The 16,896-nt window shown below is 41.9% G+C and overlaps 1 protein-coding gene across 1 annotated transcript in view; it reads right to left on the reverse strand.

Moving 5' to 3' along the window:
• Window positions 1-16,896, reverse strand: part of LOC126234896 (neuroligin-2-like) — a 162,977-nt gene that overhangs the window by 42,782 nt on the left and 103,299 nt on the right. Inside the window, exon 5 of the mRNA XM_049943636.1 lies at window positions 13,525-13,676. Within this exon, the coding sequence (XP_049799593.1) occupies window positions 13,525-13,676 (152 nt within the window). The remainder of the gene's footprint in view (window positions 1-13,524; window positions 13,677-16,896) is intronic.

Raw genomic sequence — 16,896 nt, forward strand, 5'->3', positions numbered from 1 at the left:
GAACTGCATGTCTTATGACGATTTTAAAACATATTTTCTTCGAATGTCAGGCAGTAGTAGCCAACCGAGGCAGACGCAGCAACAGGGAAGTAACCACTTTTGTGGCATTTACGAGTTCCTAACCAGGAGCGAATTTTATTATATCATCTGTGTACTTTAATAGGTTTCTTGAGTTTCTGCGTGTAAATGTAATATCTAATAGCCACTGTTCTCGCGTTTTAGTTTGCGTTGGAAAGTAAACCGATTTTGTGACATATTACAAGTTCCTAATTAGGGGCAAATTATTTAGTTTCACCTGAGTGCTTCGGTAGTTAGATTTTTGAATATCTGCGTATTATTAGACATAGTTCCCGCGTTTTCGTCAGGGTCTACAATAGAGTTGCGCAGCACGTGCAGATAGTCCGTTTATTTGCATAGTTTAGTTTTCCACGGTCAGGGACAGGGACTGAGATTGTTGTGTGCGGATGCGAGCCGAGTTGGTGATACTTCGCTCTCAGCTTCAGGCTGTGATGGCTTCAGTTACACAGCTTGAAGCTGCAGTGTATGGGCACCACAGTTGTGGGCCGGCCGTGGGAATCCAACGGACGTCCAGCACGTCCGAGTACTCCGATCGGTCTTCGACGGTGGCCAACCCAGTTACTGCTCGCACTGAGGCTGATCCCTCACCTGTGGTCCAGTGGGAGGTCGCCCTGGAGCGAAGCAGGCGGCGAACGACTTTCCAGTCGGCCGCATGTAATGCCTCCCCAGTTTGTCTGACAACAGGTTCCAGGGGCTATCTGTGGCTGACACTGTCGCTGAGCCAGATGCTGTTGCAGAGGAAACCACTCAGCCTGCAAGATCCGGGCAATCACAGTGAGTGGGATTATTGGTAGTTGGGAGTTCCGACGTTAGGAGCGTTATGGGGGCCCTTAGGGACTTGGCTGACAAGAAGGGTAAAAAAAGCAATGTACACTCCGTTTGCATACCGGATGGAGTCATTCCAGATGCGGAAAGAGTTCTCCCGGATGCCATGAAGAGCACAGAGTGCTGCCAACTGCAGGTGGTTGCTCACGTCGTTACCAATGATGTGTGTCCCTTTGGAACAAGAAAAGATTCTCTTTGGTTTCGAGCGGCTAACAGAAGTGGTAAAGGATTCCAGTCTTGCTTGCAAGATGAAAGCAGAGCTGAACATCTGCAGCACAGTCGACAGGACCGATTGCGGAACATAAAGGAGGGTTTGAATCAGAGACTCAGACGATTCTGCGACCGTGTGGGCTGCAGATTACTCAACTTGCGCCAAAGGGTGGTAGGGCTTCCGGTTCCACTGAATAGGTCAGGTGTACACTACACGCAGGAGGCGGCTACACGGGTAGCAGGGGCTGTGTGGCGTGGACTGGGTGGTTTTTTTAAGTTAGAGGGTCTAAAGAACGTAGATACAGAAGCCATTGGTATAACAGTTGTAAATTGTCGTACCTGTGTTGGGAAAGTACCAGAGCTCCAAGCGCTAATAGAAAGCACTCATGCTCAAATCGTCATAGGCACTGAAAGTTGGCTAAAGCCGGATACAAGATCAGCAGAAATTTTTGCGAAGAACCTAACGGTGTTCCGAAAGGATAGGCTAAACATGGTTGGCGGTGGCGTGTTTGTTGCTGTCAGAGGCAGTTTAACTTGTCTCGAAATTGAAGTAGATACTTCCTGTGAGTTAGTACGGGCAGAGGTCATTGTTGGCAACCATAAGATAATAATAGGATCCTTTTACCGACCTCCCAATTCACATGATACAGTTGCTGAAAGATTCAAAGAAAACTTGAGTTTGATTTCAAACACGTACCCGACTCATACGATAATAGCTGGTAGTGACTTTAATTTACCCTCGATACGTTGGCAACAATACACGTTCAAATCCGGAGGTACGCATAAAATATCATCCGAAATTGTGCTAAACGCATTCTCTGAAAATTATTTCGAACAGTTAGTTCATGAGTCCACGCGAATAGTAAACGGTTGTGAAAACACACTGGACCGCTTAGCAACGAATAATCCTGAGTTAATAACGAGCATCAAAACCGATCTAGGGATTAGTGAACACAGGGTTGTGGTAGCAAGACTGAATGTTGTATTCCCCAAATCCTCGAAAACTAAGCGAAAACTATATCCATTCAAAAAAGCTAATAAAAATTCCCTGGACGCCTTCCTGAGAAACAATCTCCACTCATTCCAAATTAATAGGTGTAGACCAGATGTGGCTTAAATTCAATGAAATAGCATCGGCAGCAAATCAGAGATTTATACCAAATAAATTAACAAATGACGGAGCTGAACCTCCTTAGTACACAAAACGGGTTAGAACACTGTTGCAAACATGCCAACTTTAAACAGACGGAAAATCCCCAAGACTGGCGATCTTGTACAGAAGCTCGCAATTTAGCGTGGACTTCAATGCGAGACGTTTATAACAGTTTCCACACGAGACTTTATCTCGAAACCTGGCAGAAAATCCAAAGAGATTCTAGTCGTATGTGAAGTATGTTTACCGGCAAGAAACAATCAATGCCTTGTCTGCGCGATAACAATGGAGATATTATCGAAGCAATGCAGGAAAAGCAGAGTTACTAAAAACATCCTTCCAAAATGCCAAAGTTACAAAAAGTAGCCTTCCGAAATGCTTTCACAAAAGAAGACGAAATAAATATTCCAGAATTCGAATCGAGAACAGCTGCCAACAGCCGGCCGCGGTGGTCTCGCGGTTCTAGGCGCGCAGTCAGGAACCCTGCGACTGCAACGGTCGCAGGTTCGAATCCTGCCTCGGGCATGTATATGTGTGATGTCCTTAGGTTAGTTAGGTTTAAGTAGTTCTAAGTTCTAGGGGACTAATGGCCACAGCAGTTGAGTCCCATAGTGCTCAGAGCCATTTGAGCCATTTTTGACAGCTGCCAACATAAGTAACGTAGAACTAAATATCCTCGGAGCTGTGACTCAACTTAAATCACTTAATAAAAGCAAGTCTTCTGGTCCAGACTGAATACCAAAGAGGTTCCCTTCGGAGTATGCTGATGCATTAGCTCCATACTTAACAATCATATACAACCGTTCGCTCCACGTAAGATCCGTACCCAAAGACTGGAAAGTAGCACAGGTGACATCAATATTCCAGAGAGGTAGTAGGAATAATCCATTAAACTACTGGCCCATATAGTTAACGTCGTTATGCAGCAGGATTTTGGAACATATATTGTGTTCGAACATTATGAATTACCTCGAAGATAACGGTCCATTGACATACAGTCTACTTGGGTTGAGAAAACATCGTTCCTGTGAAACACAATTAGCACTTTACTCACATGAAGTGTTGAGTGCTATTGACAAGGGATTTCAGATTGATTCCGTATTTCTGGATTTCCGGAAGGCTTTTGACACGGTACCACACAAGCGGCTCGTAATGAAATTGCGTGCTTATGGAATATCGTCTCAGTTATGTGACTCGATTTGTGATTTCCTGTCAGAGACATCACAGTTCGTAGTAACTGACGTAAAGTCATCCCCAAGTTAGTGTTATAGGCACTTTGCTGTTCCTTACCTATATAAACGATTTGCGAGACAATCTGACCAACCGTCTTCGGTTGTTTGCAGATGACGCTGTCGTTTATCGACTGACAAAGTCATCAGAAGATCAAACTGCAAAAAGATTTAGAAAAGATATCTGAATGGTGCGAAAAGTGGTAGTCGACCCTAAATAACGAAAAGTCTGAGGTCATCCACATGAGTGCTAAAATGAAGTCGTTAAACTTCGGTTACACGATGAATTAGTGTAATCTAAAAGTAAATTCAACTAAATAGCTAGGTATTACAATTACGAACAACTTAAATTGGAAGGAACACATAGAAAATGTTGTGGGGAAGGCTAGCCAAAGACTGCATTTTATTGGCAGGATACTTACAAAATGTAACAGATCTACTAAGGAGACTGCCTACACTACGCTTGTCCGTCCTCTTTTAGAATAGTACTGCGCGGTGTGGGATGCTTACCAGACAGGACTGACGGAGTATATCGAAAAAGTTCAAAGAAGGGCAGCACGTTATATATTATCGCGATATATGGGAGAGAGTGTCACAGAATTGATACAGAATTTCGGCTGGACATCATTAAAAGAAAGGCGTTTTTGTTGCGACGGAATTTTCTCACGAAATTCCAGTCACCAACTTTCTCGTCCGAATTCGAAAATGTTTTGTTCATACCGACGTACATAGGGAGGAACGATTACCACGATAAAATAAGAGAAATCCGAGCTCGTACGGAAAGATATAAGTGTTCATTCTTTCCGCGCGCTATACAACATTGGAATAACAGAGAATTGTGGAAGGTGGTTCGATGAACCTTCTGCCAGTCACTTAAATGTGATTTGCAGAGTATCCATGTAGATGTATTTGTAGAATGTCCTGCTGAAGTGAAGCATAAAATCGTATAAAGTATTGGTTCCTCCAAAGGACCGTTTTCGAACGTTGTGGGGAGGCGAGTCCACTGAAATATTTTTAGAACATTGCGAAAAGAAATCAGTGTCTCGATAGACTGTACAGTAATGGGGAGCTGATATGTTTCCATATGATTAAAATTCCGATTCATTATCATTACGAGGAACAGGAGATAACATGCAAGCGTTTAAAGGGATTCTGACAAGGGAACCTCCCCATCGCACCCCCCGCAGATTTAGTTATAAGTTGGCACAGTGAATAGGCCTTGAAAAACTGGACACAGATCAATCGAGAAAACAGGAAGAAGTTGTGTGGAACTATGAAAAAAAATAAGCAAAATATACAAATTGAGTAGTCCATGTTCAAGATAGGCAACATTAAGGAAAATACTAGGTCAGTAGCGTCGTGGTCCTGTGGTTAGCGTGAGCAACTGTAGTACGGGAGGTGCTTGGTTCACGTTTTCCCTCGAGTGAAAATTTTAATTTTTTATTTTCAGACAATTATCAAAGTTCAGGCACACACACACACACACACACACACACAATCAACTTCGCTCTCCAAAATTCCAGGACATGTTCAGATTTGCTTGGACATATGCAGGATTTGACGGTCTACACGCGGAAAAATTTGAAAGCGTTAAAAACATATGTTTTGACAGAGCACAGGGAAAACTGTGCGACTGTGAAACTGTTGCATTCTTTTTTTGCAGTTTATGCGACAAACTCTTATGTTTTCATCACTTTTTTGGGAGTGATTATCACATCCAAAAGAAAACCTAAATTGGGAAAAAGTGGAAGAATCTTTTTACCCATTCGCCAAGTGCACAAGTTAGCTGGGTCGACAACATATTCCTGTCATGTGACGCACATGCCGTTACCAGTGTCGTGTAGAATATATCAGACGTGTTTTCCTGTGGAGGAATCGGTTGACCTATGACCTTGCGATCAAATGTTTTCGGTTCCCATTGGAGAGGCACGTCCTTTCGTCTACTAATCGCACGGTTTTGCGGTGCGGTCGCAAAACACAGGCACTAAACTTATTACACTGAACAGAGACGTGAATGAAAGAACGGGCAGATTATAACTTCGAAAATAAAGAAATTAAAATTTTCACTCGAGGGAGGACGTGAACCAATGACCCCTCGCTCCACAGCTGCTCACGCTAACCACGTGACCACGGCGCTCCTGACCTCACGTTCCCCTTGATGTTGCCTATCTTGCACATAGACTACTCAGTTTGTATATTTTGCTTATTTTTCCACAGTTCCACACAACTTCTTCTTGTTTTCTTGATTGATCTGTGTTCAGTTTTTCAAGGCCTATCCACTGTTCCAACTTATAACTAAATCTGAGGGGGGTGAGATGGGGAGGTTCCCTTGTGAGAGAGACGGAATTCACATTTAGTGAAGAAGAAACACGCAAACGAAAGTATCAGGGAGAAGGTAACGGTGATTGACAGAGGAGCGGCAGTACCTTCGGATATTGAACAGCAAACACATGGCAAAACTCAGACTGGAATAGACCAAATGATAACACAGATAGGACCGGTAACGGGTTCCATTATATCAGAAACAACAACGGAAATGGCAACTAAAATATTCATCGGCGTCGTTGGAGTGGGTGAGTCGGACAAAATAGTTTCCTGCCACGCTACCAAAACTGTAATGGTGTTCTACGTTTTGTTCGAGAACAACAGAATCAGGGCTATCAAAAGAATGATACAACTATTAGGGCACAACAGTTGGAGCTAAGACCACCTAATCGGGACAACGTCGGAAATGACTAGACGTGGAAGTGAAAAACCAGGATGACCGCTGGTTACTCTAACCTAAACTCAGAACTGAAAGCAGGAAAATCCTTACACTTGCTTATGGTGCACAAAGTTAACAAAATGATACCTTCGGAACACAGATGGGGCTAAAAGTTAAAAATTTCATTTTGGGACACAACAGACTGGTAATCTAGTGATGAGAACGATTATCTCCATCCATTAATAACAGAAAAAATGATGCAAACTTATATTGCCTAATACAAATGTTTGAATCGGATGGTGAAGACAGAGATGTCCCTCGGGATATTGCAGGACCCTTATGAACACAGGTATCAGAAAAATAAGAAGTGAGAATCACTGTTTCCAATCCAGTGAAAGCAAGGTACCTGACATTAGATAAACGCACGACTTTGTACGACACAGACAAGAGAAAAACGAAGATCCATTCAACAATGTACAAGCGATGCAAATTCTCTAATTACAAACAAGGGAAATAAATTGTCTTGAGTATGAATCACAATAAGAAGCATTAGTAAAAGAGGTGGAACCAAAGACATCAATTGATGTACATCCGTTAGTTGAAGTGTTCATAGATAACACAGAGATGAAAGCGATGCTCGACAGAGAAAGCCAACAACCATTTCGGAATATGTATTTAATCGTTGTAATGCGGAGCAGAAACTGCCGTTTTGGAAACCAGGAACACGAAATAGTAAATTCAAGGGATCCATAACTGGACTTCCAAGTGAGATCGCAACTCAGACTAGAACTACAACTTTCTGTCAGGAACTCTACTGAGAAACCAATTTCGTGATCATTCCAAAATGGTCCGTCTAAATGCTTATAGCGGCCCATTATCTTATTGAGTCGAATGCAATATTAGGCAGGAGAAATGGATGTGTGATTTTTCTTGACATTGTGATTCACTTCGAAGGTAAAGTTATCAGCAAATTCGCTCCAGGGACTACTTTCAATTGCGAATTGTTATAGATGACGGGAAAACTGGGGGGGGGGGGGGGGGGGACATACACACCATGAATGGACTGAGGAACTGGTCTCAGTAACTAACGAACTTAATGAGGAAATAGGTTCCGAGGTTGACAATATATTGCATATCCTAGACGATATCTCGGATCAAGAAAGAAGATATATAAAGCAGGCACTGTGTACCAATGCAGAGGTATTCCTCTCCAAGACGAGTGGGATTAAAAAGTAACAATACATGTTCGAAGTCAAAGAACATAAGCCCTTCATGGTACCACCCTGAATTATACCATTACGTTACAGAAAAGTGTTTCTTTCCGAGTAACATAAAATGATAGACGATGGGGTGATATAATTAGCACAGCCTTCGTACAATAGTCCACTACAAATTGTTCACGAAAAAGATGGAAGCATCCACCTGGTGTTTGACTCTAGGCTTATAAAAAAAATAATTGTAACTGAAACAGATAGATCAGAAAAGTTACAAGAGTTAATATGTTAATTTTATGAGGTCAGAGAATTTACGTCATTATATTTGAGGTCTATTTTTCGGAAAATTGAGTTAGCACCTGAGTGTAGACAGCACACAGCCCTCATTGCATTTGGTAGATGTTACCAATTTAGAAAACTTCCCTTTGTACTCAATATCTCCGCAGCGGCGTTTATAGGCGGCTTGGGTACAATCCTAGACAAGGAATTACAAGAGAGGTTAACTTCCTAATTCGATAGCAGTGGGGACATAGGATCAAGACAAACAAACATTAAGTAAATTCATTGAAAAGTTAAAAGCTCACTGGGCAACAGTAAATATAAGGAAGTCCATCTTTGGAACAAAACAGGTAGAGTTTCTGAAACATATCCCTTTAACAAATCTAACTGCCTCGGACTCATACAAAATAGAAGCAATTAGACAGTGTGATACACCCACCAATCGTAGAACACATCCTAAGGAATTGCGAATTTTTAGAAAAAAATTATATTAATTAAAAACCTGGCCACACCACACTTACGTGCACTGACGCCCTAGCAGTGGGAAACACCAGACGATGAAGAATTTAAGAAATTAAAGGCACCATTATTATAAATGCCGTTTTTATCTCAGCCAGACCTAACGCAGCATTTCTACATGGCAACAGACAGCGCCGGAAAAGGACTGGGAGTGGTCATATATCAACGATTTGAGCAAGAAGGGCAAACATGAGAGGCTTATGGAAGCAGGGTTTTATCCAAATGCGAAAGAAACTACTCCATAACAGAGCTAGAAGCTTTAGCAGTGATATGGGGGTCTCCTAAATTTACATATTTTTATTTTTGGCAGAAAAATCAGAGTTTACATCGATCACAAAGCGTTAGAATGTTTACTGAGGGCGAAACTAGGTATTAAAGACTCACTCAGTGAGTGCGTAGCCTACAAGAATATGATTTCACAGCGATTTATATACCTGGAGCAACAAATGTAATAGCCGGTGCCTTATCACGTTCGAAAAGGCATAGGAGAAACGAAACAAGGCAAAATTCATCCGAGTAACACTTTTAAATCTACCATATAAGAAACATTCCTTTTGAACACTTTATCAAAACAGAACAAGACAAGGTTTCAGAAACACTAAAGTTCAAACACAATTGGAAGGGTAAGAATAAGTAGAGATTAGGCAACGTTATATGTTGCGTGATGACATCTTGTTTTATTGACGAATCATGTGGTGTCTTACGGATCATTTGTCCGCCAAATGACTAAATTAACAAATACATTTGGTACATAGATCTAAGTTATGGTCATTTTGGATCAAAGAAATGCTGTCTCAGAATCAAACGGTGTTGTCACTTCAATAATATGGAAAGGCGAATTAGAATGGTACTAGCAAAGTGTAAGGACTGTCAACGGGCTAAACATGTAACACTCCAAACAAGAGCACCCAAATGCCTACAACACCCGCTAATCTGAAACTGTTACCCACTTGACGAGGCCGCTTCCCCATACAACAAACGGATATACGTACATTTTTGTGGTAACACAACTAACTTCAAAGTATGTAATGCTCTCACCTATGAGAAAAAAAAAAAAAAAAAAAACAGTGTTCGAACCCGACAGATTACATTTATGGAAGATGTGGGACCTTAAACTGCCTACACTGCAACAAATTGCTCAACACTTGGGATATCCATTTACGAGACTTCCAAGACAAGACAAATTAATTGCCTCGTATCACATCTCAGGTACCACCCATGACTGTTCTAACAAGCAAAAGTCGCAAGTGAAATAAGAGAAATAATTAAATTCTCATAAGACCGAGACAACAACACGGGCAAGTCATAGCAGAAGCAATAAATAATAATCAATGTGTATGCATGATATGCAAAAATAGAGCAGACAGAAATGTAAGTAGTAGAGAAATTAAAATACGACAGAAGGCACTAATCCAAACACACTGCCTGTCGGGTAACCAAAATCAAGAGTTTCACGAATTCTTTCTTGCATTCAGGGGATTAACAGGGCTCTGACGTATTACCCATGCTAACGCAGTAGAACTGATCGACCCCAAAACACAAAACTTAGTAGGAGTGTATCATGTAAGAGTAGTTATGTAAACTATGACTAGCAAAGTTATTACAGAATAAATTCTGGTAAAAGCGCAAATTATCGCTATGAGCTTAAGGTAAAACATTCCATTTTATACTATGTATAGAAGACAACAAAGCGATAAGCAAACATTACAAAAACAGGCTGTACATAGTGTTTTGATACAGTAATGAAAGAATAAGCTGGAAAAATGGAGGCACACAGTCCTAACAGCATAACGGGATAAAGTAACTTAGAAGCAGCAATATTTGGAAACGAGTGGGTTCACGGAAGGTATGTAATGTCGCTTAAGGGCTACGTATTTACACACACTGAATGGAGAATTGATGTGAATAAGAACAATCTACTGAACTTTAAGATAATTGTCAATGGTTTAATGAGCGTGTAACTAAACGAATTTTATGACACCAAAGTCATCTGCCAGGAAGAGCTCACTGAGTTAAAATGTATTAAGCATTGTGTTGTAATAATATAAAAGAGGGTTGGTGGACACAAGGATCACAACTATCAATATGTGAAGTATATTTTGATGCACGTAGTGATGAGATACTTCCTAGCAGATTAAATTTGTGGGCCAGACGTGGACTCAAAACCAGGAACTTCGCCTTGCACAGGCAGGTGCCCTAGCTACTGAGCTGCCTGACCAAGATTGGCGACCTATCCTCACAGCCTTACTTTCTCAGTACGTCATTTACTACAGTCCGAACTTCACAAAAGTTCTCCTGCATGACTTGCAGAACTAGCACTTCTGGAAGGAAGATTATTCGTAGACATGACCTTGAGGATTGTTTCCAGTATGAAAGTTTCACTCTGCAACAGAGCAGGTGCTATATAAACTTCCTACCAGATTATAACTGTCTACATGACAGTGACTCGAACTTAGGACCTTTGACTTTTCAAACAAGTGCTTTCTTAACTGATGTACCTCAGCATGACTCACAGCACGCTCCTACTGCTTTACTTCCGACAGTACCTCATCTCCTATCTTCAAAACTTTACAGAAGTTCTCCTACCTAACCTGCAGGATCAGCATTCCTGGAAGAAAGCATACTGTTAAGACTTTGCTTAGCCACAGCATTGCGAATTATTTCCAACATGATATTTTAACTGTGCAACGGAGTATGTAGTGACATGAGGTGAGGATGTGAGGAGACGAGATACTAGCGAAAGTAATGTTGTGCAGATAGGTTGGGGTTGGTAGAGCAATAGCCCTTCAGAGGCAAAAATCTTGATGTTGAGTCCCAGAGCAACAAACAGTTTTCATCTGCCAGGAAGTTACTTAACTGTGATATATTGTTTGAAAAATTTCGTCTAACAAAATTTATCTCTGTATATTGTTGTATGGATTTTCATCCATTCATTCCCTTCATTGTATATTATAACGATAATCAAAATTCATTTAAATCTTGTTGGAGGTAACAGCAGCAGTGAAAGAACAGTATTAAAAATTCATTACAAAATAGTAGAGAAGCATTAAATAATTTATTTGTATATTAAAATGTGACTGGTTTAGATCTGCTCCATGCCGCCATTTCCCACAGAAATAATGGAGTAGCAGGTCTGAGGCTGATTTCACACATACCGAAAACGATCACTTTTTAAAATAAAAATAGATGGTTTTAGATGCTGAAAATTGTTTTTTAGCCAAGTTTTCATATTTTATAATGTCATTGCCTCGAGAGAGTAGTCAAGAAAGAGGTGGAATTTGATGTAACGTAAGCATCTCTCTCTCTCTCTCTCTCTATTTCTCTCCGTCTCTCTCTCTCTCTCTCTCTCTCTCTCTCTCTCACACACACACACACACAAAGCTCACTGGGATGGACTGTGTTTTATCAGAAATCTGAGATGTGAGAAAATATCTGCAGCACTGACCTTTCTCTGTGCTGTTGTCCGTAACATGTGTATGTGAGTGAGTGAGCGAGTGAGTGTGTGTGTGTGTGTGTGTGCGCGCGCGGTAGAGCTTGAGTATCTATACTTTCTTGGCCTGGTTTGGTAATGGTTGATGGTTGCTTATCGCATTGTTGTCTTCTATACAGATTATAAAATGGCATGTTTTATCTCAACCTAATTGCGATTATTTACGCTTTCACGAGAATTTATTCTGTAATAATTTTGCTAGTCATAGCTTACATAACTATTCTTAAATGATGAATATATTGAGTCAGTACCATTGTTCTCACAGTGCAGAAGGCGTCATATATTGGAAGAGACATCACTTACTTGGGGGGAGGGAGGGTGTCAGTCACAGGGGGGACAGTTGCAGGCACTGGATTACGTCGGCTATTGAGGTTGTTAGCTGCTAGTGGTGTAGGCTACTGGGGGAACATGACCGAAATTCTGGACTCTTTTTTTAATACAGTGAAAAATGCAGGTGTATAAGTGCATGTAAGAGAGAGAGAGAAAGAGAGAGAGAGAGAGAGAGAGAGAGGGAGGGAGGGAGAGCACATGTCAAATGATGACCATTAATTGCTCCATCCAATAACATGGTAACGACTTTGACCCATGTAAGCTACCCCACTTAATATCATCAAGAGAGTGACAGCAGTCATCTTGTGAACTGACCATCATTTTAGCCTGACCACCATTCTCCACCGACCAACACAGGCTGTAGACGATCATACTCTACTGACCATCATTCTCCATTCACCATCATTCACCACTGTCCATAATTACAACTCACAAACTCATATATATGTGTGTGTGTGTGTGTGTGTGTGTGTGTGTGTGTGTGTGTCTGTGTGTGTGTGTGTGTGTGTATACAAAATACAGAGAATCTTGCTGCTACATTGTCATTGGTTGTCTCAGATTAATACTTCGTTATGAGGTCAGGGAGAGGGATGTGAAGCATAACTGCTTTGATTTATATAAAGCAGAGTTGCGTTGGCTACCATATCTTGGGTCATAGATTTTCTTTTTTATTTTACACTGGCACAACTGAGTTAAGATAAATAAAATAAGAGCAACATAGTTTTGAAACGTCTTCTTCCGAAACGCGTATTGGACTCACTTCTGAGCCGCTGACAGCTTCAGTTGTGCGTAATAAAGGTCATTTATCCCGTCCGTGTTGTAGGTGTGGTCATCACAGTCCTTCTGAAATTGTTATGTATTATTCATTAGCGAATGTATGTGTTGTGGTGAACCAGTTAAAATGTCTAGCTCCTTGAACAGGTACCTACATGACGTCTCAGTCTGAACACCACATATTATTCTTACTACTCGTTTTGTGCAGTCAATATTTTCTTTCTAAGTAGTGAGTCGCACCAGAAATGACTCCATATGACGTTACTGAGTAGAAATATGAAAAGTATGTCAGGAGGTTGATTCGTGTGTTTCCAAGGTTACCAATTATACGAAAAGATTTTTCAGAACCTCAGTAATATACCAATAATTTGTAGCATTTTATCCTATTTACTAATGCGTGCTTGTGTGTTACATGAGTTGTTTGTATGACTGTATCCTTTGTACAGAACTTAATATAGTGTGTTTTTCGAAAATTTAGGGGGAGTCCTTTTTCAGAGAACCACTTCATAATTCTTTGGAAAATATCATTTATCGTCTCCTTCATTATTTTTTCTCTAATGGTATCGTCAGCAAAAATTACTAGTTCTGCTCATTGAATGTTAAGTAGAAGGGCATTCACATACACAAAGAATAAGAGTGGACCTAAACTTGAACCCTGTGGGATTCCCTTATTGCTTTCGTCTCATATTAAGCACAGTATTTCGCTGCAGACTACTTACCCGGTCCTGGCGAAGTTGCTCCAGTAGATGATCGCGGCCTCTGCCAGCAGCACCTCAGTCTTGGTGTAGTTCCTGGGGAAGTGTGCGAGGCCGCCCACCAGCGGCGCACCGAACACGTATGGGAGTTCCTCCCCATGGATGCAGCCCTGCCTCTGTGCACACCACCATCCAACACTGTCACACCTGCTGCATTATATGCTGTAGTACACTACTATTATTGACCACAGTACTCTCTACTATTTAACAGTTACATTATGTGAGCACCCATTAGCGAACATTCCAAATGGTCAGTATTTACTACCAATAAGCACTGAATACATTCCATTGGCCCTTAAGAGTTATAACTAATGCATGTAAAATTTCGCTTTAGATGACATTGGTAGCAGACAGCAACGACGACTATCTCCAATTTCGTATGCAGAACCATTCCACGCTCATTTCCATGGAGTGCTGAAAATTAAAAGTTGAATTTTCCTTATTCACCATCAAAGCAATTAATGAAGCTAAAACTTCTACACATCAGTTAACAAAAGTGGTTTATTATGTACACAGAATATGCCTTACGACTGCTGTTCTCCATATGCTGAGAAAATTATGGGAAGAAAAATTGGGATTAATTAATGATTCTACTTACTTTACCTGTAAAACATTCCACAGAGCGTCATGGATATTCGATGGCAAAGTGAAACATTTTGAGTTAGCCACCCAGGTACTCATGTATGTTAAAACGCCGCTTTCTGGACCGTAAGGTGCGCCAGCCCTAGATGGAATACGCTCGGGTAACTAAAGACCATGGTCTGTGTACCACCCAGCCTGTATGTAGTTTTCAGGCGTTTTGCCACATCTGCCTAGGCGAATACCGGGCAGGCACCCTATTCCTACCTCAGTTACACGATTCACTGACATTTAGGAAACATTCGATTATTTTCACATGAAATACTGTACTCGCAGATAGTTGGGGTACACATACTACGTCCCACGATGGAAGAGGGTGGCGGCAAGAAGAGCACCAGGAAAACCCTGAAGTTAGCTATGTCAGATCCGTCAATAACCATGTCGAGCCTGTATCGATGCGTAGCAAAGGCTGAAGGAAAAGATTAAGAGAAAAACGAAACACTGGGGACATGAACTGCAAGTCTGCTTGTTCGCGTGGAAAATTCATTTAGTGACTGGAGTAGCTCACGTTCAACTCATTGCAACCATTGAAACTCAGCTTCTACCAGCGTAATTTCTTTTCTGAGTTGCGAATCTGGTGAGCGAGAAAAATATACATTTACGTCTTCCATTAACTACCTGATATAATTCCATGCTTTTTCAAACTACAAAAGTCTTTGAATGTTCCTACATTTCATGCTTCAGATGATTCAGACGGCTTATGACGTTTCCAATCACAAACACTTTACTTACCATCTACTACGCTCTTCATATTGTTCGAAAATGGTTCAAATGGCTCTAAGCACTATGGGACTTAACTTCTGAGGTCATCAGTCCCCTAGAACTTAGAACCACTTAAACCTAACTAACCTAAGGATATCACACACATCCAAGCCCGAGGCAGGATTCGAACCTGGGACCGTTTCGGTCGCGCGGTTACAGACTGAAGCGCCTAGAACCGCTCGGCCACACCTGCTGGCTCTTCATATTGTTGTTATCTTGTTCGCTGAGTACATCCATTACTTAGCAATTATGTTTCATTGTCATAGGAGTTAAATTAGAATTCGCTTCCACATTTCCAACACGGAAGCGTATTTCATTACCTCCGTAATTTGATCCTATATATGTATATGCTACAGGGTAGAAAAAATTTTGTGAAGAAATTTAAACCCTGGTTAGCTGATGCAAGGAGGCACCAAAATTACTAATGTTGTTTAGGTCGACAACGCACAATTTTTAAACAACGGAAACTTGGCGCCATGCGCTCCGAATGGCCGTGGGATTGCCCTGTTGCCGTTCGGCGGCTGACGGGCAGCGCTATGATTGTTGGTCTACACATACAAATGTCGCTTGCCCCGTCATTGCTCGAAACGTGATACACACACGTGTCGAATAGGTCTAGCTGTTTGTCTTCACCTCACGTCAGAAGCATTCACACGTAAGCTTCACTTCGGAGCGCACACATGTCACCTGTGATTTAGTCAAACAGTAAGCAAGGCGGCACAGAATTCGTCTGAAGAGCAAAGAAATATGGTTTCTGTTTATGAACTAGCCGACGGTAATGTGCATGAAGTTCGACGGCTGCATGGGGAACGGTACCCATACACGCAAAAAAAAAAAAAAAGAATGGTACAAATGGCTCTGAGCACTATGGAACTTAACAGCTGAGGTCATCAGTCCCCTAGGACATCACACACATCCATGCCGGAGGCAGGATTCGAACCTGCGACCGTAGCGGTCGCGCGGTTCCACACCCGCCAAAGTTTACAGCAATTCACCGGTGTCTTGGCGAAATAGGCTCGTTAGTGGGAAGACCTCGAACACGACGGGATACTGCATCGAAGAGATTGTTCTCGAGCGCTTCGAGGATGCACCTACGACAAGTACTCCAGCGGTTGGAGACGATATGGGGGTCACTTATCGGTTAGTCTGGGAGGTTTTGAGGAATGACGGCCAGCGTCCATTTAGTTTCCACCCTGTCCAAGATCTAAATCCTGTGGCGGACTATGGACACAGGCTAGGATTTTGTGACGTGTTGCATGAGATCCCGACTCCCCGGCCTTTGTGTTGTTTACCGACGAGTGCACCTTCCATCGGGACGGTCTTTACAACACTAGAAACTTTCATTACTGGAGAAGAGGGAATCCTTAGGTCACGTACGTCCACGGACTCCACGAAAGATTTTCGCTCACCGTTTGGGCAGTCGTTGTGGTTGACCATCTGATTGGGCCGGCCCTCCTACCTCCTCGACTTGTCGGGGCAAATTACCTCAACTTTTTGCAATAAACTCTACTCGGCCTGCTGGAAGATGTTCCCCAGGACATACAGCTACGTATCTGGTTGCAGCATGATGGGGCGCCGGCACATAACAGTCGTGCTGTGTACGAATGTTTAAATGAACTCTTCGACGTACGGGTACTTGGAAGAGGTGCTCGTAGGACTTCACCCCCGCGATCACCAGACCTCACGCCACCGGACTTTTTCCTGTGGGGATTCTTCAAGATTCTAGTTTATCCACCCAGATATGAACCACCTAGAAACTAAGAGGAATTAATGGATCGTATTCACCATGCCGTCAGTCACATCGGGGCAATCCCAGGAATCTTTGAAAGAGTCCAGCAAAACACCGTTCGACGTTACCAAGCTTGTGTCGCGTCAGAGGGTCGCCATTTCGAGCACCTGCTGTAAGTAAATAATGTCCTAGCTACAAAAAAGTCC

Source organism: Schistocerca nitens, chromosome 2 (assembly GCF_023898315.1).
Source record: "Schistocerca nitens isolate TAMUIC-IGC-003100 chromosome 2, iqSchNite1.1, whole genome shotgun sequence".
NCBI classification, from domain to species: domain Eukaryota; kingdom Metazoa; phylum Arthropoda; class Insecta; order Orthoptera; family Acrididae; genus Schistocerca; species Schistocerca nitens.